Below are 22,400 nucleotides of genomic sequence, written 5' to 3'. Positions count from 1 at the left end.
CTGCAAAATAGTGAATTTGCTAGATATGAAGCCTCATATGCTTTGCAAGAGTTGAGAGTTAGCGGTTATTGAAATGTAACTGAGCATGTCACTGTTTACGAAAATAAACGTGAACAACGAGTAACTCTAAAGCAGTCGTTTGATTTCTTTGGATTAAATTATTGTTTGGTTAGTTACATATGTGTACAATTTAAAAAATTTATTTAATTGCAGTTATTAAGGGATAAATTTATTTGTAGTTTGATTTTTTAAGATTTCTTTTTTTTCTAGATATAAAAGATCGTTAAATAATGGGGAAAAGAAAACTCAATATAGACGATGAACCCGCTACGGAAGCAACAAATGAAAATGCTGATTCTAAAAAGGTTTGTAATAAATTATTATTGACTAATATATAAATGTTTTGATCAAACATTCTTGTTAGATTATATTCTGACGCTTAATTTCTTTAAAAATTAAAACCATTTTTAGATAATATTTTCTACGATGCATCTAAAAAAAATTCTTATTACTAAAACATGATTTATTTTAAAAAATAGAAAAATCACTCATTAAGCTGAAGATATACAGAATGCCTTTTAAATTTGAATCCTATATATATATATGACTCTCATTAATTAAAGGCAAAATTGAAAAAACAATGTTGCTCTTAAAGTTTTTCTTATAGAATGTATCCTCTTTTTTATTTAGCCCTTAAATTTATTTTTGAAATTTGAGAAAAATCTGATGTTAGGGAGCATTTGTTAAATTTTTTTTTTTATGGTGTCCTAGCTTTACATTATTTAAAGCTTTTTGAAAATTCAGCAATTTTTTGTTATCTAGTTGTTTGCCATTTTGTTTTCTGTTAAGAAAAAAAAAAATAGTTGAATTTACTTACGCCTTACTAAACCAAAAAAAACTATTAAACATAAAGAAATCGACTTGGTTAAAATGAAGGGGATATTTCCGTATTGTGATCTGTCACACTAATTACAATCGTCAAGGTGCCAAATAGATTTTAAACTTGCAAAAATTTTTTTTAAAAAAAAGCATCTAGATGTTTCCAGTGGGTGGCTGCGAGTTATTCCTTCCGAGTTAGTCCCTTTCTGTGATGGTTTTTTTTTTTTTTCTTTAGTCTTTTGTGAGCCACTGTCCGGAAGTTTCCAAGACTTGGCAATTATTCTGCCACAGATCACAATATGGAAATTTCCCTAAATTGAATTGAAAATGATACTAAATGTATAAGAAGAAATAGATTGTAAAAAAAAATTATTTTTATGCAGTATGAAATAGCATGTGAAAAAGAACATACCGTAAAGTAATTTGTCTACTTTTGGGTTTTGTTGCTAGGCTGCTTACTTCCCTTCCAAATACAATTAGTGTCAATTATGTTTTTTATATTTTGGTTTTATTGATGCATTTTTAATTAGTACATTTCTTTGTTTCAGTTGGAAGGAAAATGGAAAAATAAACAGAGGATTTTAATTTTTGCATCTAGGGGTATATCATTTAGAGATCGGCATCTTATGACTAATTTAAGAACCCTCTTGCCTCATTCTAAGCCAGGTAAGTTATGATTTAATTAATATTTTCTTGTTTAATGAAGCTTGAAATCTATCAGTATTTAATCACTCTGACCTTTAAACAGGGTTTGTACAATTCAGGGGGGGGGAAATGAACCCTGGAATTGTAAGGGAAAGTTATTTTGACTCTGATAAGCAGGGAAAGCTATATTTTTTACGAAAACCTAGAAAATTCCTGTACCTGGTGCATAGTATTTTTAAAAAGTGCTTAAGGGTGCTTATTTTCGATTTTCATTATTTAAAAGCCCTTAAACATGCTTCTTTCATTGGGTGTTTTAAAAAAGTGCTTAATCTTTCCTTTTCGAAAATGATATTTTTTTCTTTACCATGTCGATTTTTGCCATGTATTATGCAAAAGCGTGCTTTTCACATTGTTCTATTCAACGTTTTCACAATCCATTTCGTCGTACCATCGAACTATGAACGTGCCAATCATTTTACATGTTTGATGAAGTACTTGTGTGTCTACTGAGCTGGGTTCGGTGAGATTATTGCACTCTCATGTGCAACTCTGCTGCATTCTCAATTTCAGGCTTCTTTTTCCACCTTCCGATGTCGAACCGAGAGATCTCCTGACCATTTTATAATTGCCAATATAATCAGTAAAAGAGTTATTTGTCAGAAACTAGTTATTTTATCATGATCATGTAAAGTCTCTAAAAATTATTTTGCATTTTGTTAAGGCAGTGTTTTCATTGCAGAAAAAAAATGGGTGAGAATTTCTCACCCTTTCTCAAAAACAGGGGGAGATTTTGACACCAATATTGATATAGAGTTGTAACAGAGGCAATTGCTTAGATGCCGCCACCCATTTCTTATAATTATGATTAGGGTTGCAAGTTTGTCGCGGCGCGAATTTTCGCGAAATTTCAAGTTTTTTTTCAAAAATTCGAGAATTTTTTTAAAATTGCGCGATTTGAACGAAAGTTATTCAATTCACACGCTTTAAGTGAAAATTATTCACAATTTGAAGTTATTTTTTTCTGTTTTATCTTATCAATAAAAATATATTTGTAGTTGTTATTTTTCTGAAGTTTAAAAATTGATTATATTTTTTCAAAGCATTCACAAAAGTATCTAGCAAAATGACATTAGGATTGGGTTAGGCTCTATACAAGCTCCTCGCTTTTGTATTGAAATTGAATACCATGAACAAACTGAAAAATAAGATTTTCTACATTCTAATTCTTCATAAATCTATCAATTCTTATCTCCCCCTCCATTGACCAGAGGGACAGTCCTCTCACTGTATAAGCTCCCATCTTATAGCACTCACCGTGTAAGGCAACCACAAGACATTTGTAGTTAACAAATTATTTGGGGGATTGAATTTCATTGCTGGAATTAGTAGGACAAGTTTGAAAGCAGTTTTCTTGAATGCTGTTCATGTGACTTGCAGTGCACATCTTTTAAATCTCCTAGGAGAAATATGGCAAAATCAATTTGAAAAAGTGAATTCTTTTATTCTGCATTTAAAGCGTGCATGTCCTTCACGTAAGGGTGGATTTCGAGCCTTTTTACTTGAAAAGGGTAAAAACGCCGCTCTACCACCGGTTCCCGTACAAACCAGATGGAATAGCTGGTTTAAGGCAGCTTTGTTTCACGTAAATTACTTAGCTGAATATGCAGAGTTCTTCGATAAAGAGCAACAAAATAGCAGTAGTTCTTTGATCAGCACGATTTCCGGAGAATGTTGTAACGCAAAATTGAGCGAAGATTTAAGAGAGATTGAAAAATATGCATCTTTAATTTTGAATCTATTAAATTTATATGAAAAACGAAGAATAAGTTCGCATGTTATTTTTAATGAAATGTCTGATCTTGCTGAAGATTTAAAAAGCAAATCTATAACCTGCCAGCACTTGAAATCTAAAAAAGCTTTAAAATTATGCCAGGAAAAAATTCAGGCACGCTTTTTTTAAAGGCAATATTACAACACACAGATTTTGTCAACCAGCATCAAGCTTTTTTAAAGCATGCAGATCTTTTGATCCTAGTCAATTCAAATACTTAGATGTTTTCCAAGAAGATTATAGTTCTTTTATTTTTAACTCTATCCCCATGTTTGAGGATGAAGAAGAGTTGAAGAATGAATTTAATGCTTACAAAGCGACAGTTAATGAACTACACGTTGAAAGTAGATAATTAATTCAGTTTTGGAAATCGAAGATGGAACGCTATCCAAAACTGTCTAAAGTGGCAATTCGATGTTTGTCAGTCCCAACTAGTAGCGTGGATGCCGAACGATCTTTTTCAAAATACGAAAATGTATTGAGTGATGAAAGTAGAAACATTAGCGAAAATAACCTAACCATGCATAATATTTTGTATCAAAATTCTGTACATTTAAGTAACGGCATTAATATTGTTTAAAAATAAAATTTTGTAACTTTTTAATGTTTTTATTATTTTTAAATTGATTTTCGGTGTAAATATCAGTGCATATGTTATCCGCGAATTTTTAAAACTTTTGCGCGAATCAGCCTCGAATTTATGTCTTTTTTTCCCGCGACAAACTTGCAACCCTAATTATGATCAATAATAGTGAAAATATTCAATTAATTAAATAAATTGTATTTTGTACCAAGTATTGAAATCTATGAAGGTTGAAGGCATTTGAATACAACTAGTAGTGAGAGAAATTCAGAAAACTACAGGGGGAAAAAAGATCAATGTTTGAAATTCATTAGCTTAGCGCTTCTCGACAAGCCGCTATATATGATTTACTTATAATTTTTATACATTATTGTGCCATATTACCTTGGTGGTTGGATTTATCATGATTCAAAATGGAGTAGTTTCGTTCAAATTAAAGTCCCAATTCTCAAATATTCCTAGGGATTATTAAAAATATTCACCCAAGAACTAAGACTACGTCCTAGGATACACAACAGTAACTAAAAATTTTATGTTTGTCATATATATGATACTGTCAGAAAGATTTTCCCTGATAAAATTAACATTTGAAACAAAGTATTTGCTGCTTTTATGAACAAAGTGAGAACATGAATGCATTACATAAAATATATGTGGTTGCACTATCTTTCTTCAAAATATGAAACTGGAGGAATAAAGTAGTGTGTTGACGTTTCACAATGTTTGAAATTTGCATTAAACATTTTAATTGTGTAGCATGTAAATTCAGCTGATATAGACATGAAAAAAAATTGAAAAATTTTACTCTTGAATTTTATTAATACTTTGTTTCGTATAATTTTTTTTTATTGTAATCTTTTTTAGAAATGTTGTAAAGCAGTATAGTTGTTTTAAAGTTCTTTTGCTTGTATTATTCTAAAATTTGTGTTTTTAAACTTTCTATAATTATGAAATGGTTTTGATTTTGAAATCCAGGTTTAACTTATGTCAAATCTAAACTAATTTTTGAGATATTTAAGCTAATTTTTGATATTTATGTAATTCTACATTTTTTATTCTGTTTCAGATTCAAAAATGGATAAAAAGTCTTCACTGTTGATGATTAATGAAGTATATATAGCCCTTGTTATTGAATCTGTTTTTATTGAATCATCCAAATTATGATGATATTGTAATGTCATGATTTTATGTCTTAAATTAGTACTTGTAACCTGAGTTCTTATAGCAAAGTTTTTAACTATTTTTTGGCATTATTTATTTTTCCTTAGAATCAGTTTATCTTATTTTTTTACTTATTATACTCCTAAACAGCTATTTTTGATCGGATTGTACTAAAATGCTTTTATTGTGATATTTTGGTGATAAAAATTAGTTTTTACTAAATAAAATAGATTTCTGTTTAACTTTTAGTCCTCTGAAGAACTTTTCTAATAATTATGTTTTTGTAATACTTTACATTTCATAGTTAATAAGCTTTGTGGGTAAGCAAGAGAGGTTATATTTCTACTAAATTTTAAAAAATAAATCAGTTTTTTTTATCAGAAATATAAAGAAAAGGCTTAGAAGGCAAGAGAGGTCATTTACATTGAATTTGGAAATCTGAAAATTCAAACTGTTTTTAAAATGTAACTTGAAGTGTTCTCCCATTAAACTTTTATGTGAGTGTGGCAGCCATTTTTTAATTTTTGAAAGCATATTGTGAGCAAGATCCATTAAAAAAGAGAAAATATATATTTTAATCACATTCTCTACTAACTGCATGCTGTGTGAAAGTTTTAGAAACAAAGCTACTAACTGTATAAAAAATTTTAACTAGGTACCAAAATATTTACTGATGATACATGGTGATTTGAGTGATGTTTCTGTGTGCCTTACATGTTTTTATTTATTTAATTTTCATAATTTCTGATAAAATTTTTCATTCTTCAATATTCAAAATTATCCTCTTGTTAAATCCAAAGAAAAGTTAACGAAAATAAATAGTAAATTTATAACATTTTACCAAAATAACGACTGCATTTCCATCCTTGTACAGGTGAGTCCTACCATATTATTTGTAGGAATACTTTTATAGTCAACAGAAAGCATTGGTTAATTTGTTGGAGAATTAAATGCTATTAAAATATAATTTTTATCTTGTTTAAATTATTTTTCTCATGTATTTCTATTATGAGATATTTAAACTCTTAATATTCTGTTTCCTTTTCCAGATATGTGAAATGAAAAATTGCAATCAGTGCATTTATTTTGAAAATAAGAAGCGTTCTGATCTTTATATGTGGTTTGTTGATACTTCCTTATTTGAAAGTTATGAGTTAAATGTATGTGATATCTCATCTTACTATTTGTTTTTCTTTTTAGGATATCTAAAGTACCTAATGGTCCATCTGCTAAATTTCTTGTGGAAAATGGTTAGTATAGTTAAAGTTTTAGATATATAATTGAAAATTAGTTTATTTGTTTTTTATCCCGTTTTAATATTCATTGTATGAATCGACCTTCTAAATATAATTGATGGTAAAGTTATAAAAACTTTTGTTCTTTAAATTGATTACTTTATTTAACATACTTAACACTGACACATTTTCCTGCTTAGATCTTCGTTAAGTTGTCCCTGAGTTGAAAAGGAAAGCATGCATGAGAAATAAATATTTATGTTTAGTATATTTCAAAGCTGTTAGTAAAGTATCATAAAAAGCATTTTTCTAAAGAAAATAAACCTTGTAGCTAATTTTTTTTCAGAGATAAAATTGGACATTAAGCATTGAAATTATATTTAATTTATAGAAATGATATCAGATTGTTATGATACGTCAGAAACCTGTTTTGCTACCGCTCAGTTAGTTTTAACACAGTCTAAGGTTATACTTCCAGTCCATTTAAATGCAAAAGTCAATAATTATTTTTAAAAAGATTGTTTTAGGAATGTATTATAAACCCTGATATTTATGTGTTTTTTAGGCGTCGGTGGGGTTGACCACATTTTATTTCACATTTGCTTTTGTGGTATTGTTGCATGGGTTGCTGTTGTTATACTTAAAATTGACCGAAAATAAAATATTATTAAATTATACGATGTGCCGCAATAACATAAAATACCACTGGTGAGGTACAATTTTCTAAAAAAACACATCAAAGACTTATTTCTTTACATACCCCTTTTCGACCAACCAGGATAATTGATAGTTTATCAATTTAAGCAGAACAGGTACCTAAAGTAGGAGTCAATGACATCAAAATGAAGGGAAAACACTTGAGAGGCACTATAAATTCCTTGTTTATTATTATTTTGAACAACACATCGAGGAGCACTATCACAAAAAAACGCTATATCATCAGCACACTAATTTCTGGCACATGATTGAAAAAGGGATATGCATTAGCGGAGACATCGTAACATGGACAGCTTCTTAAAATCACATTTTTGGCGTATCATAAAACAGGCTTTCGAGAAGAACAGGAACGGCGAGAGAATGTAACATAAATCCCTTTTTTAACACAGGAGTGGGATGCCGCTGGAGTCATACTTCTCAAAATCTGCCCTCCGAAGATTCATCCATGGCGAAAAAGAATTCTCGCACAGCCGAGCCGGACAGCTCACGCACCCACGGGGGTGGAATAATGACCGCCTTGCAATTAAACAAAAACTCCGTCTCTCGAAGAGAGGAGGGGGTAAAAATGAAAAAATTCCTGTTAAGGGATCGTAGATTTTGTTGATACAAATTTTGAATGCTACCCGCTCCCAAAAATGGGCGGTATTTATATAAAAGGTTGAAGATTGAAGTTAAAGTACCTAAAAAAAGGACTTGAAGTGAAAAGACTAACTGCGAAAAATCAAATTACAATTATTCACAAACTGTGATTGCAGCTACCCGTTCTCCATGTGTTCACATCAAAGGGTGCCGAAGGTCACAGGCGTGAAGGTCGACAGACAGTGAGGCGTCACAGGAGAGGGGTCAGGGTTCGGTCTAATTTTTAGGTCCTGATCCCAACAGAAAAATTGAGATTAAGTGACGCAATGTCACAGGTATCAATAGTTTTTAACGCTATTCCACAGGGAAAACGTGGAAAATACTAGGAATTTAAAATTTCATCTAACATAATGGAAAATTCAGTGAGTTTTAAATTTTTCTTTACAAACTAGGAAAATACGGGGAATTTTATTTCTTATGCTTGTTTTTTGAAAAATGACGACCTCTTAAAGCGCAATATATGGTATTTTTAAAGATGGTTGTTTAACTATACTGTTCTATTTCATTTACTATAGCGTTTGTTTTTTGTATGTTGATGTGTTCCTCATTTTCTTTTAAGTTTTTCCAGCAGTTAAAACTAATTTAGTTCTAATATAGCTCATAGAATAGTGCGGTGAATGAGTATATATTTTGTATCATATTAAATTAGTTTCTGAGATAAGGAAAAAAATTATATTAATGATTTTTTTACTTTAAAGGAAAATAAATATTTAGATTTTACTTATATTAAAGTTTTATTTCCTGATTTCAAAATTCAGTGTGTAGTAATAATTTTTATTTAACGTACTTAATTTAACTTTTTATTTAACTTTTGACAAATGTAAAATGCTTTTTGTATATTTCAAAGGAAAATAATAATTATTATTTTTAGTTCATACCATGGAAGAACTTAAACTTACTGGGAATTGCTTAAAGGGATCACGTCCGATTTTATCTTTTGATAGTGTAAGTATTGCATCCATGCCATTGCAAAACATTTGCATTAGCATGTTTTTTACTATTTTTCTTAAAGACGTTTTGTAATAAAAGGTTTTAATGAATGTGCAATTTATAAAGCCTTTTATTCCACAATTAGTAAATAAGTTCAATTCAATACTGTATTTTAGTTATTGCAATTTCACCTAAAGGTAGTTTAAAAGTAATGCTTATATCTGCAATGATTTATCCTTTATGATGCTGTTTTGTTTAATTGTTTATTGTTATTTTCAGAGTTTTGAAACTGAACCTCACTTAATGCTCTTGAAAGAACTTTTTACTCAGGTATTTAAGTTTAAAGCTCTTCCTCTCTGTTTAATGTTTATTTATCACTATAAATTAACTCTTGCCTTTTCATGACATAGTTGTCTTATGAGTATTAAATGACTTGCTACATAAGTTTCTCTGTTTAAAAAAAGTTTATTTCTTGTGTCTTCAAATACTACATCATGTGCTTTTGATTAAGTACCATTGAACCGTGCCTTCTTTAATTTAATGGCAAAATTTAATTTTACTAACCATTTTTTACATATAGATGTTTGCTTATTTTTTAAATTTGTTTTATTTTATATTTGCCTTAGTAATTACGTCATAGCATTAAGATTTTTAAGATTAACTGCATTAAAAGTACTGTTTCAAGAAGTTTAAGTTATAGTTACTTGAAAAACAATCAATTATACAATGCAAATTAGTTAATTTACTTTACTTATTTGACTAGAAATTGACAGTCCATTTTAAAATTAAAATAGCTTTAAATATGAATTTTATATAGGATGTCTGCTACATTCCAGATTAGTGTCAGTGTTTTTGGCTGTTGTTATTTCCTGAGTCAATTATAAAATCACTGCCAGTAAAAGCTAAAGCTATTGAAAAATTTGAGTTTATGATTTTGCTCCCTATTGCAAGCTTAGTCCTAGCCAGAACAAGTGCACTGTTATATTTCTCTCTCTTTCTCCCAAATTTATTCTTTCAAACACAATATACTTTCACACTTTTATCTATATTTTTTTTTAATCCTTTAGATACTATAAGTAAAAATTTTCAAAAGATTTGAAAATCTAAACATGTGTATACTTTTCAAATGAAACTCTTGTTTTTTTTTACCCTATATCTAGGTTTTTGGAACACCAAAAAATCATCCCAAAAGTCAACCTTTCTTTGATCATGTATTCAATTTTAAATTTTTGGACAATCGTATATGGTTTCGAAACTATCAAATAGAAAGTGATGGTACTTCATTAGTTGAAATTGGTATGTTAAAACAAGCTTTTTTTAGTAATCTATGTTATAATTTAGCTCTGATTTTTATGGTTGTTTTAATGGTAAAAATGTTTAATTTGTCAATAATTAATATTGCAAATCTCATGCTGGCCATTAAATTTTTTTGATTCATTTCAGGGTTGGCAGGTTTTTGACATGTGACAGTTTTTGACGGTTTAAACCGTCACGTCAAAAACCTCACTGTCAAAAATGTCGAAAACCTATATTCATATGTGAAATTTAATTAATACATAAAATTTATATATTTTTTATAAAGGATAGTGTTTCTAAATATGTTCTAGAAAAAATAAATTTAAAATTTTGAAGAAACACTTATATTTTGAATAGTAACCAAAATCTTGTACTTTTGAAAGCTCACATCTTTTGTAATATTATGTATTCATTTTCATGTGTTATTGAAAATCTGCAGTGATATTATTAAGAAATTTATTTATAACCAAATTTAGTGTATAGTATAGATTATACTAAAAATTAGACATTTTTAAAGATAAACATTAGCAGTTTTGTACATTAGACATCTTTTAAAGAAAAATCTTTTTAATATTCTTTTAAATCTTCTTAATAATCTTTTTAACATAAGACAATACAAATTTAAGTGCTTTCTGTTAAATACACAGAGTAGTTAGTGTCGATTTACAGTATATTCAGCCTATTCATTTACTATGCTGAAAATTTAGTTTATCCAAATACTTGTGAATTTCATTTTGCTGAATACTATATAGTTTTGTTGAATATCTAAATATTCAGCTGTTGAATAATTACTTCTTGCTTTCAAGATATGCATTATTTGTATTCTTAATACAAGTGGAGAAAAAAAAATTAAGAGATAAAAATTGTTTTAAAATGATAAGTGTAATAATTATAAATAAATATAATAAACAATATGAATTATATTTATCATTATTCACAAATATAACTACTTTTAAATTCAAATTAACATACTGGATAATAAAGATATTCGGTATAACATTAAAAAAAATTTTTTATACACTTGTATCTTATATCAAGTTTGTATTTATACAACATAACTTGTAAGTTCCTTATAAATATTAGTTATATGTTCCTTATATGTCAAAAATGCATAGTAATAAACTTTTAATTTTCTTAAGTATCAAAAAAAAAATTTTTTTTTTTAAAATATAAATATTTAAAAAATTTTTGTGCAAAATTTTTCTGCACATGCATTTGAATATAAATTTCTGAGATTTTAAATCTGTTATTTTACCTTAATTTTAATTAAAAAATATTTTAAAACCTGCTGATTACCTATAGTATAATTAAATTTCAATATAATGCATGGCAACTGTTGGTAGTTTTGAAGTTTATATATTTTCTTGGCAAACTTCAGTTTTTGACATTTTTGACGGGTTTTTGACGGTTTAAACCAGTATTATACCCTTGTCATGTCAAAAACCACTTTTTGACGTCAAAAACCCAACCCTGATTCATTTAAACATAATACTAAATTAGTAGTGATTCATTTAAACATAATAATACTGGAGCTCCAAGTTAATATTAGAAAATAGCTATTACTTAAGATCATTGTAAGCTGTTAAAAAAATCTATTTAAATATATCTTAGGTCTGTCAGATAAATTTTGATTTCATTGGTTAAAAATCATTTATAAATTTTAAAACAATTCTTTTTATCATTCAAAAACAATTTCAGTCTATTTTCATTAACAGCTCTTCTTTCTTTTTGTATGCTTATTGGAAAAAATATTGATCTATTAAACTCAACCAAATTAACTTGCAAACATTCAGAAAATGTTTTAAGTTATGTTTTATTTTTTTCTTTCTGTTATACTATAAAAGGTTATTTCACTGCAAGAAAACTCCTGATATTTTTTTATGTGTTAAAAATTTTATTTATCTTAAAAGTGCTCTTATGGAATTGTTGTGAATTGCTTATTTTGTTTTGGCACCAAATTTGCTCATGAAATACTTTGCAAATAATAAAATGTATGAGTATGTTTAGTGCCTATTACCAAAACTAAGCATTATTCCCCATTACCGTTATCAAAATTAATTTTGCGTTTTACAACGTAGCTTTTTTTTTATTTCAACTTATGTCTATTGCCAAAATTAATTAAGCATCATTGATGTGAATAATAGTAGTTAGCCAATGTTTTATGGTTTCTCAAACGTATTAGTACTATTTTTCATTAATTTTACTTTCACACAAAACTTATTTTTTTTATTTCAATTACTGTTGATTTTAAATAATTTGGAATTACAGTAACACATTTTAAAACCATAAACATGTGGTTTCAGGTAACTTTAAAAATGCCAATTTGGTAGCATAATCTGCCTATGTTACCACGATCACGTCAATCATTCAGAGAGAGCAGTAAACAATTTTTTTTTAATCAAGCTAAAAGCTAGGAAACATCAATGATATTATGTTAAAATTATTTGACTAAACTGAATGCTTATACTTTAATTTAAAACAATGGTTTCTGTCTAACTGATAAAAATTCCATTTTTTGAATGTCTCTGAATTGAAAATGTATTTGAAAAATCAAAAATCGGGCTTTGTAGTTGCTTACAATTGTAAAACTTCATGTTGAATGTTTTGTTTTTAGTGTCTATGGTCTATCTGTAATCTAATATGGAGATACACACACAAATTCTTTATTATTTTTTTCTGTGTATAGATTATTTTATGCTGATTGCAAATCCTTAAATGCATAGTTATTTTCATATTATTTTTATTTACAGGACCAAGGTTTGTGCTGAATCTAATAAAAGTTTTTGATGGAAGCTTCTGTGGATCAGTATTATACACAAATGTCCATTATATAACCCCAAGCATGGTAAGCTATTATCAGCTATAGAAACTTGCTATTACATTTGGAGGCTACTGTCCTTTGAACTAATAAAATGTTGTTTTTTCCAGCATCGGAGAAAAGTAAAACTAGAAGCTGTTAATCGTTATAAAAATAAGTTTGATGCCAAGAAAAATTTGATTATGCGACGACCGGAAGTGAGTTATCATACAGATCCTTATGAAGAAGTGTTCCAAACTGTAGATCCCAATAAAGACTCTGATGATGAGTAATGTTAGAGGCATTGTTAAAACGAAACAAAAAAACTCATCATGTTGTAAATAATAAAAAGTTTTTTTAATGACTGCTTAATTTTGAATGTTTTGATTATTAGAAATTATGGAGACATGAACTATAATTCTTCTAGTATACTTTTAACTTACTCAATGGTTAATTGTTTTTTCTCCAAAACTATGTATAGGTTAACAGGGTTGGCAAGGTTTAGGACAGAATGGATTAATCCACGGTTTAAACCGTCCTGTCCAANCCAGTAATCTTCTTTTTTTTCTTTCTTCCAAGATTGAGATTTTTAAGTTTAGCTTACATAGTTTATAAAAAGATTTATGTCCACCTACTTGGTTTAATATATTTTGTGCAATGAGAAAAGCTCTTTATGTATCAAAATGATACTTAACTTTTCAGTTTTTTGTCTCTCCTGTAAAATTAGTTTTGTTGGAGATGACTGGTTTTCGAACTCATTGATTCAATTTCACTGTTGGAAGAGCTTCTGTACATTTGAAAACATGTAAAAAGTCATGGTTCTCATTCGAACAGAATAAAAGAGATTTGATTAGCACTATATAAATCTATCAATCCAAAATTATTAACTGAGCAACTTTGTTGCTTTAAAGTTTTTTTGTGAAAGAGGAAAAATCTATTATACTTCTAACTATGGCCAAACACATTTACTCTTAATCTAATATGTTGTAGACTTTATTTTCCACCATTTGAGTAAGGTATCATTCAAATAGTATTCTATTAATATGAGAAATAAAATGGAACTAAAATCGAAAAGAATTCTTGTATACATGTCTTGTTTTTGTAGCTTCTGAAATTTTTCCAATATTTAAGCACAGCTATGCTTTCACTTCTAAGTAAGTTGTTTCAGATTTTTGTATAAAAAATACCAGTGTTTTCACTACAGCGCGAGAATCTCGCATATTTTTTTATATTCTCGCATTTTGAAAAAAATTTCCCATTTGCGCCATTTAGAATAAAATCCGTTTCACTTTTCTTCCTGGATCTTTTATTTTTTTCAACATCTGCCCTCCCTATTTACCAGTATTGTTCAGAACCTTTAAGAACAACAGAACACCATCCTTCCGAACCACGGAACCTCTTTCAGAACGCATTTCTCTGCAACCACGTGTTTACCGTAGGTAAGGTTTCTTCATGTAAGACGTTCAAATTTTTTGGCTCGTTAATGTAAGATGGACAAATACCTTGTAAAGGCAATATCTTCCACTCCGAAACGGACAAATGTGGGTAGAAACAAATACGCATTTGAGCAACCTAATGAGAATAGCTGATGAAAAAGTACATGTAGAACATTTTCCATATGATGATGCAGCAAAAATATTCAATGCTTTAAAAATTAGAAGATGTTAAAAATGCATTATAATTAAAGAAATGATTTTTTTTTCAAGTCTCTTTGTGTTTTTTTTTTTTAATTTTTGAAATCTCACTTAACTTTTTGAAATCTCACCCTGTTTTTGAGAAAGGGTGAGAAATTCTCACCCAATTTTTTTCTGAGATGAAAACACTGTCAGTTATAAACTTGGGTAACAACGGGCTGTTGCGGAAATATTTTACATTTATTCTAGTCAATACATAATTAATGAACAGTTTAATGAATGTTAGGGGGCAATTGCCCCCTATCGGGACGGAATTAAAAGTCTGGAAAATACTTTCATTTTGACAGTTTTACTACAGTTCTCAACACTAAGAAGTGTAGAAGTTTTCTGAAAGAGCTTTGGCAACAATTTTACTTTATTACAAAAGTAATTTTTAGGCTTACAATGTGTGATTTGCACCATACAGTACAAATACATCGATAACAGAAAAAAATGAGATTTACATTAAAATGAATCTGCACATTATAGCATCAAAATTTGTGATTTTAATTTCTTAGAAGCACACTTGAAAAAAATGATTTGAGAAAAACTCTTTAAATATAAAATGCGTTTTAATTTAAATATTTTGAATTAATTTGTCGGGTAAAGTCTGGAGCCACCTTGCATTTGACAGATAAGTAGTATTAAAAAAAAAATTCATTCATTCACAGATAGGATGAAGATATAATTTTTCACTATCACACAAAGTATTGAATTGCAAATAATTTAGTAATCAGCAAATCTCATCCATTACCGTATAGAAATATAATAGGTATTATGTGAATCTTGCTTTAAACTAAAAATTTAATTTCAAATAAAAAATCTATTATAAATTTTTAAAAAAATTGATGAACCTCATTTAAAATCCATATATTTATTAAATTTAAAAGGTGAACAATAATAAAGCAGAGTTTTCCCTAGGAATAAAAAAGGGCATGGTGCTGCCTCTCAAAAAATGGCACTATAAGTGTCAGAGAGTGCACTCATTAAAAATCAAACAATTTTCAAAATGTGTAAGATGTAATAACTGAATTTGATCTTCATCAATTTTTAAATTACCCTCTCACACTATCTTACGTGTATATATCAAAAAATAATTCTCTCTCATTATCAGAATAAGAGAAAAATTTATAGTTTAAACTGAAAATAATGATAAAATGAACATAAAAAGTTGGATTTTTTTTTTAAAGTTATATTTAAAGAATAATTTTAATAATTAAAACGNCCCCCCCCCCCCCCCACAGAAAAAACATATACTTATAAAATTTAACGAGTTGAGAATAATCCTAGCAAAGTAAATATTTTTAATAGTAATCTGAATGAAACCTATAGACACAGGTTTTACCAGTGTGTCATTATTATTTAAAGTGAATTAATTTTTTTAAAAAATGGAATACGAATAAAAAAGCAGTGTTTTTAAGTGATGAGCGGCTTTTTATAAAAAAGAACGCATTTATAGGGATCAAAGGGCAGTTACTAACCGCCCTTCTAAAAACCCTTAGGAAGAACACTAATGAAGTAGATAAAGATATAATAATTTTTATAATCAGAATGCTCTGCTCTCCCTGCTCGCTTATGCCCTCAAACATAACAACTTACAAACAAATAAAATAAACTGTGTTTTTAAGTTCCACCTTTGAAAATTTGATTTCCGGAAACTTCCGTGATCAATGATTTTTTGAAACGTCTGGACCTTCGATCTTCGGAAACTTCCGGATCACTGTTAGCGAAAAGTCTGGATTTTTTTTTCGAAGCACATTCAGTCCTGTCATGTTGATAGTTAATAGATACAAGCTACATGATGCGAAGTTATCCACTTCCCAAAATATTGTGTTGTACAACGGGAAGAAAACAGCTAGATATACGAGGTCCCAATAGCATTTTAAAACTAATCAACAAAACACTCTGATTATTTCTGACAAAACCTGGTTAATCACAATTTAAATTTAAAAAAGGCTTTACATACCAGCGATAGTTAAATAGCATAGTTGTAAAAAGATATCAAATTGCAAGAGAAGTTTCAGGGTGGTCACTCTCTAACCAAAACCATATTTCCTCAGAAATATATAAAAATTTGGGAGATATTCGACATATTTTTTTTTAATTTACTGTGTGTGTATTAATTTATGGCACACATATTATTTTTTTTGTGCAGTAAAGTTATTTTTTTAAAACCAACTTAACCTATAAGTTTCATAATGTTAAATAAAACTTTTTTTTTAAATAAATTCATTTTATTTATAGGTACCCATTGATTTTGAAAATAAGCATTATTAATGTTCTAAAAGTTTGAAAAAATGTTTATTAAATCAATAGTAGATATAAAATTATCAATTCCTAAACATTGACAGAAAAAAAAAGATAGTACCTTTTTAGAAGACATAACTGGTTGAATTTCTTACTAGTACTAAAGTCATATTATAATAACTATTATTACACAGAATCTAACACATTGGTGATGAAAGTATGTGTGACAATTATTATTTACTTATACTTCTAAAACTTCAAGAGTTACTAATAAATTTCCCTGAGAATTCCAGGTTTTCCATCTTCTCCGTGAGTGTAACTACCCTATGTATGTTTTTATTCCCAAAATAACCTCACATCTTTAAAGGAAAAGTTCAAACAAAATTATCATGAATTAAATACTTTTACTGTTTGACTTCAGTTTCCCAAATTAATCCAGCAAATTGCTGGTAAGTGTAATAAAAAATTTTTTCTCTCCTTTTTTTATGAGCAACCAAGTATGTGAATATAATCGCCATGAATTAAAAGAAATTTCTTTCCTGATCTGCCATCAAGATGGCTGAAAGATTTTTTATTTGTGTTATGCAGCATGAATGTGTTTTTCTCCTCTTCTTGAGAGGAATAATTTTAAATATTTTTGATTGGCCACACACACACAAATAAATAATATTACACACTCCAAAATCTATTGACAATTTCTTTTTATATATATCAAGAGAATCTTATACTTAATTCTGTTTCCTTCTTAGCACATCTATCTTTCTGCTGTTAAAAAATGCTGACTCCCCTTCTAATTTGCTAAGATCTTAATCAGAATTGAATTGGCAGCGAAAATCTGTTCACAGCACAGTTATAATAATTTCCACTTTCTAATACAATAATTAAATTATCTTTCTCTGATGAGTGATATTCTTTATTCTTAATTGTTAAAAAATGCTATTTAGTAATATGGCAGAAAAAAGTTTCTTTGCTTGCACACCAATATTTGTTGAAATAATACTTTTTATTTAAAACAAAACATTTCCAAAAAATAAAACAATAANTTAATTGTTTAAAGGGAAATAAAAATAGAAACATTTTTAAAAAAGCCCAAGTTTTTAAACAAAAAATGCTATTTAGTAATATGGCAGAAAAAAGTTTCTTTGCTTGCACACCAATATTTGTTGAAATAATACTTTTTATTTAAAACAAAACATTTCCAAAAAATAAAACAATAATTAAATAATTTTATAAGAACAAATAACTAGAAGAACTATGAAAAATTCTTCACAAACTGCTTTCTTAAAGTTAAATTATTAATATCACAAATACAACTATAGTAAAGTGCTGTTATCTACAATCATCAGATTGATTCACAAATTCTTCTTCCAAATCTGTATCTGAACTATGACCAAATTGATTCATGAATTCTTTTTCTGAATCTGTATCTGAACTAGAATCTGCCAGTTCTTCTTCATACCTTCCTATAATGTATTCATATTCATTACTCATATCTGAATCATCAGAATCAGGATCATCTGACCACCAAACATCTTCACAATCCTGCGGGTTCCACTTCTCCAGAGGGTCATTTTCATTTTCCTGAGAAACTTTTACACCTTCAGAAATCTGAATATTTTCACCTAAGACATTTTCTGCAAAGTGAAAGAAATCTTCCATATCAGATAAATCAGATATATCACTGCTGGTTTCCTTTTCATAAGACATATTAGCTCGAACTTCTGGAGAGAAAAAAAGGGGAAAAAATAAGACTTGGTAATGATATCAAATTTACAATTTTTATTAAATACTGATTCTTAGCTAGTATTTATTAATTTTTTAAAAAAAATTATGTTTTTTTTTCCTGATAAAAATACAAAGTTTTTTTAATTTTAAGCATTAGTAAGTTTTTTGCAAGTATAAAAAAATTAAAGGAAGTAATTACAAAAGAATAAATTTTAAAGCAATTTTGATTTATTTAAGAACAAAAAATTATGTCCACAATAACAATTGGCAGAAAAAGTTTCTTGAAATAAATCTTTAATAATTTGAAATATTAACACATGCTATTTAAAAATTGTACATGGTAAAATTAAAAGTGAAATATTTACTTGCAAAAGACTATTTTTTAGGGCTCCGTAAATGCTAGATAAATGTAAACGAAAAATTTAAAATAATAACTAAAATTTTCTTTTGAAAGAACATATGTCTTTTTCATAACATTTTTCAAAAAGAAATGTGTAAAAGGACTTCCACGTAATTAATTTGCATACACAGCATTAAAAAGTACAACATTATTTTACTAACATATTGTAATATAGATATAAAACACCAAGGTTTTTATAACATAATAAATACCCAAAATTCATAAATATCTGAGAATTTAGGAATTTTTTGAAACTATTGAATCAATATTGAATTACCATCTTTTCATTTGAGTAACTAATTTCAACTAAATTTTGCTGATATTGTTAAAAATTAACATATTAATTAAATATTTAACAAGAAAAATTCCTTTTAATGAACATGTAAATTACTGAAATCATAGTATTATAATTTTTATTTGAGAGTAGCTATGGTTTAATAATTTTTAAATTCACATTTCTATTCATAATTCTCACTATTTGTGTTTCAAAACTAACACCTAAACTAGAAAAGATACCTAACTAAACTAGAAAAGATACCTAAACCAGAAATATATTTCTAAATTTCAGATTCTACTTAATTTATTTTATAAAGTTTATCATACAAAACTTATCCTGCATATGAATAATATGTAATATTTTCTTAGATCCATATTTAGATGTGATGATATCTGAACAATATTAATTTAATTAGCTATAAATTTTTGAGTTTTTATATAGTTATTACTATTTGTTTGAAAAATATCGAGCTTAATATTAGTAAGATTTTCAAAGGGGTAAATAATGTAGGCTAGCTTGCATGTTCCAATATTTTTGCATGTTGAGTTTAAATGGTGTTACTATTACACTTATTCCCCTATGAAAAAAAAACTTCTGGCAGGAGAAAAAAATACTTTTTTTTTCTACCTTTAAAATTGCATGTTTAACCTTAAACATTAACAACCTTAAACAAAGATTTATATATTTCCTTTATAATGTCAAACATAATAAATAATAAAATATATAATAAGTTTTAATATACCTAATTTTTTAGAAGTGAAATTTAATAATTCTTACAGGAATTAAAAAAAATTTTTTATTAAATTATTTTTCTAATTTAAATAAAAAAATATGATTTAGAAAAAATATGTTTTTAATAAACTCTACGTTACATTAGAAAGTGAGATTAATAAAAGCACAAATGTATGTACTAATTTATCTGAACCAAATTTTATTTGCAAATATCTCTTTTTCTGGACTGGTAATTGGAATAACTATGAAATAATGGTTGAAGACTAAGAATTCATACAGTTCATCTTCTTTAATTATTTATATAAATAAACATTACAGAAAAAAACTCATCTCTAAAAGCTTATGAAAATTTTCATATTATCCATATTCTTATTACAAATCCCGAGATATTTTAATTTGAAGAAATATTTAACAAAAATTTAATGCTGCATTAAATTTAATGCTGTATGACAATATTAGAATGGAACAATAATTTGGTACAATATTAATAATCAAAATTTTAAATCAAATTGAAAACAGTAAATAAGATCCAAGTAAATTTTAGTAAGTCGTATGTGATAATTTTTAAAAAATGACTACCTCTTGTTGAATTGTCTGAATTTTCTAGTATTTAAAGATTAAGTAGTGTTTCGCTCATAGTAAACAAAATAATTCTTGGCACTTAGCAATTTTGCCAGCTAAAGTAATTTCGGCTATTTTATCTATATATTTCAATACAAATAATCCACCACTATTTTTTTTTAAAAAAAGGTTGAATTTACTTGCAATCAGTAAGTCTGCATAGGCGACTTTATTGCCTGGGCCAGCAAAACAGATAAGTCTCTAATTCTTTAATACAAAAATTAAACTGCAATTCAATATTTTGGTGTAAAATATGACATTATAAGATTTTGCTAAATATGACTGACTTTCAGAAGTAAAAAAATATTCGCATTGTTTCCAACAAGGTGCAGAAAAAAAAACCAGTTTAACAAAATATTCAATGATTTTAAACTTACATTAAAAAAAAACTAATTATCTTTAATAAAAGAGTTATATGAATATTTTTTAAAAAAAAATTATTGAAATTCCTAGTATTAATTTTATCACTTATTTATAATTTATAAAATTAATATGAACGAATTAGGATTCTCTGTGCTCATTCATTTCTTCTATTACCCCCAGTTTACACCAATTGTCTCGGAAAAAAGGGGATTTCTTCTTGAAAAACGCTTAACCTTCACTGAAATTACTATATCTACTTTGCGATAATATACAATGCAAATATTTTTATGTTACTTTTTTAATACAACAAGCAATGGATATTTAGAGCTTTGTGAAAAAAATTTCGAGAATTAATATATTATTTAAGCTTATTTTTGAAAGTTAAAGATTTTATATTATTTCTAGAATTATAAGCTAGACAAATTATGGTTACAATGACAAAGAACTATATATATACCCTGATTTTGGTTATTTACCCAAAGTAGAGATAAATGCCTAGTCGTTATATACCCATTTATAAATACCCTACACATTGTTTACCTGACCCATACCTATTATTGTAAATAGTACTATTTATCAATTTGTAAATTCCTTATTCCTCCTTTCTAAAAACACTTTTAAAATACAGGCATTTGAAATAAGTGAATTAATAAATATTTTGCCAAAAAAAAATCTTTCCTGACAAAAATATTTGTAACAACAAAAAATACACAATAATGACCTTCGATCTGTTAATAATATCATTATACTTATTTATATTAGTTCTTCATAAGGATAATCAATGTAATACTGAACATATTAAGTAAAATTATGCTCTGATTTGTTAAATGTATTTACAGAAAAACTGACATCTATGGGACAAAGAAAATTAGTTACTAGTAGAAAATTAAAATTATTTTAAATTAATATGATAATTCAATAAAACGTAAGTTAAAATAAATAATAACAGTAATATTTTTAAATTCATAAAAACTGTATAAAAATATAAGTACTACTTGTAAAACTAACATAATACACTATACTTAGATTCAAATGAGAAAAAATATCTAATACATTTTTTTCTTCCTTTTCAAAGTTTCGCAGATTTTCTCGATACAATTTAATTTCTTTTAAAATTTAAATCCTAAGTGAAATGAAGCTGTTTCCGCAAAAAATCATAGAAATTTTTAGAAGAAAAAAATTGCTAATTTAACTCAAGGCAAGTTTGTAACTCTGATCACTGGTTTTTAGAGCTACAACAAAATGCTCGCCCTTTGTATAATATGCATAAAATAAGAAAAAAAAACAGGGTATAAGAATGAAAATAAGAAAAAAGACACTAAAATAATAAATTTAATTAAAATACATCAGTTCTAAAAATTATATACAGTTTTAAAGTTAATGCATGTCAATTCAAGAAAAAAGTCTTACCAACCAGGTTCTTGTAAATCAAGATCAAGAATAATATTAACAATGAGATTTTGGTAACCGTTTAAATTTAGCAAGGGAAGCAACATCATTTATACCTTAAGTAATTGCGCAACAGACTTATTGCTAGATTATTCTAAAAGTTAACAAAACTGAACATGAAACTCATTGACATGAAAAAACATGAACAGGAACCAAAAAATATGAACTAGATAGTTCTAGAAAGCATTAGGTTGTTGCTT

At 27.4% G+C, this 22,400-nt stretch overlaps 2 protein-coding genes across 5 annotated transcripts; one reads left to right on the top strand and one right to left on the bottom strand.

The window, feature by feature from the left end:
- Positions 1-35: 35 nt before the first annotated feature.
- On the top strand, positions 36-13,085 carry LOC107445237 (ribosome biogenesis protein BRX1 homolog). Of its 2 annotated transcripts, none has more exons than XM_043041478.2 (11): positions 36-168; positions 271-365; positions 1,428-1,545; positions 5,005-5,048; positions 6,149-6,219; positions 6,300-6,349; positions 8,562-8,635; positions 8,900-8,950; positions 9,781-9,916; positions 12,667-12,761; positions 12,845-13,085. In XM_043041478.2, the coding sequence occupies exons 2-11, from the start codon at positions 291-293 to the stop codon at positions 13,004-13,006; spliced, it is 876 nt and encodes a 291-aa protein (XP_042897412.1). In that variant the 5' UTR covers positions 36-168; positions 271-290; the 3' UTR covers positions 13,007-13,085. The 2 variants fall into 2 exon arrangements, with proteins under 2 accessions (XP_042897412.1, XP_042897413.1); XM_043041479.2 differs by having other exon boundaries at positions 51-168; positions 254-365.
- Positions 13,086-17,792: 4,707 nt separating this feature from the next.
- Positions 17,793-22,364, bottom strand: LOC107445245 (cytoplasmic polyadenylation element-binding protein 2). 3 transcript variants are annotated; one of them, XM_016059595.3, is made up of 2 exons: positions 22,166-22,364; positions 17,793-18,354 (listed from the first exon to the last, which is right to left on the bottom strand). In XM_016059595.3, the coding sequence occupies exons 1-2, from the start codon at positions 22,248-22,250 to the stop codon at positions 17,963-17,965; spliced, it is 477 nt and encodes a 158-aa protein (XP_015915081.1). In that variant the 5' UTR covers positions 22,251-22,364; the 3' UTR covers positions 17,793-17,962. The 3 variants fall into 3 exon arrangements, with proteins under 3 accessions (XP_015915081.1, XP_015915082.1, XP_071040655.1); XM_016059596.3 differs by having other exon boundaries at positions 22,162-22,355; XM_071184554.1 differs by lacking the exon at positions 22,166-22,364 and adding an exon at positions 20,347-20,474.
- Positions 22,365-22,400: the final 36 nt, after the last annotated feature.

This window comes from Parasteatoda tepidariorum, chromosome 8, assembly GCF_043381705.1.
Source record: "Parasteatoda tepidariorum isolate YZ-2023 chromosome 8, CAS_Ptep_4.0, whole genome shotgun sequence".
NCBI lineage: Eukaryota > Metazoa > Arthropoda > Arachnida > Araneae > Theridiidae > Parasteatoda > Parasteatoda tepidariorum.
Note: the sequence above shows the minus strand (reverse complement) of the source record. Positions and strands in the feature narration are given on the sequence as shown.

Coding starts and splice junctions, on each gene's coding strand:
- LOC107445237 (XM_043041478.2), top strand. CDS start 291: ATGGGGAAAAGAAAACTCAATATAGACGATGAACCCGCTACGGAAGCA. Junction 5,049..6,148: donor CACTGTTGATGATTAATGAA/GTATATATAGCC, acceptor TTCCTTTTCCAG/ATATGTGAAATGAAAAATTG. Junction 9,917..12,666: donor TACTTCATTAGTTGAAATTG/GTATGTTAAAAC, acceptor TTTTATTTACAG/GACCAAGGTTTGTGCTGAAT.
- LOC107445245 (XM_016059595.3), bottom strand. CDS start 22,250: ATGATGTTGCTTCCCTTGCTAAATTTAAACGGTTACCAAAATCTCATT. Junction 18,355..22,165: donor TCTTGATTTACAAGAACCTG/GTTGGTAAGACT, acceptor TTTTCTCTCCAG/AAGTTCGAGCTAATATGTCT.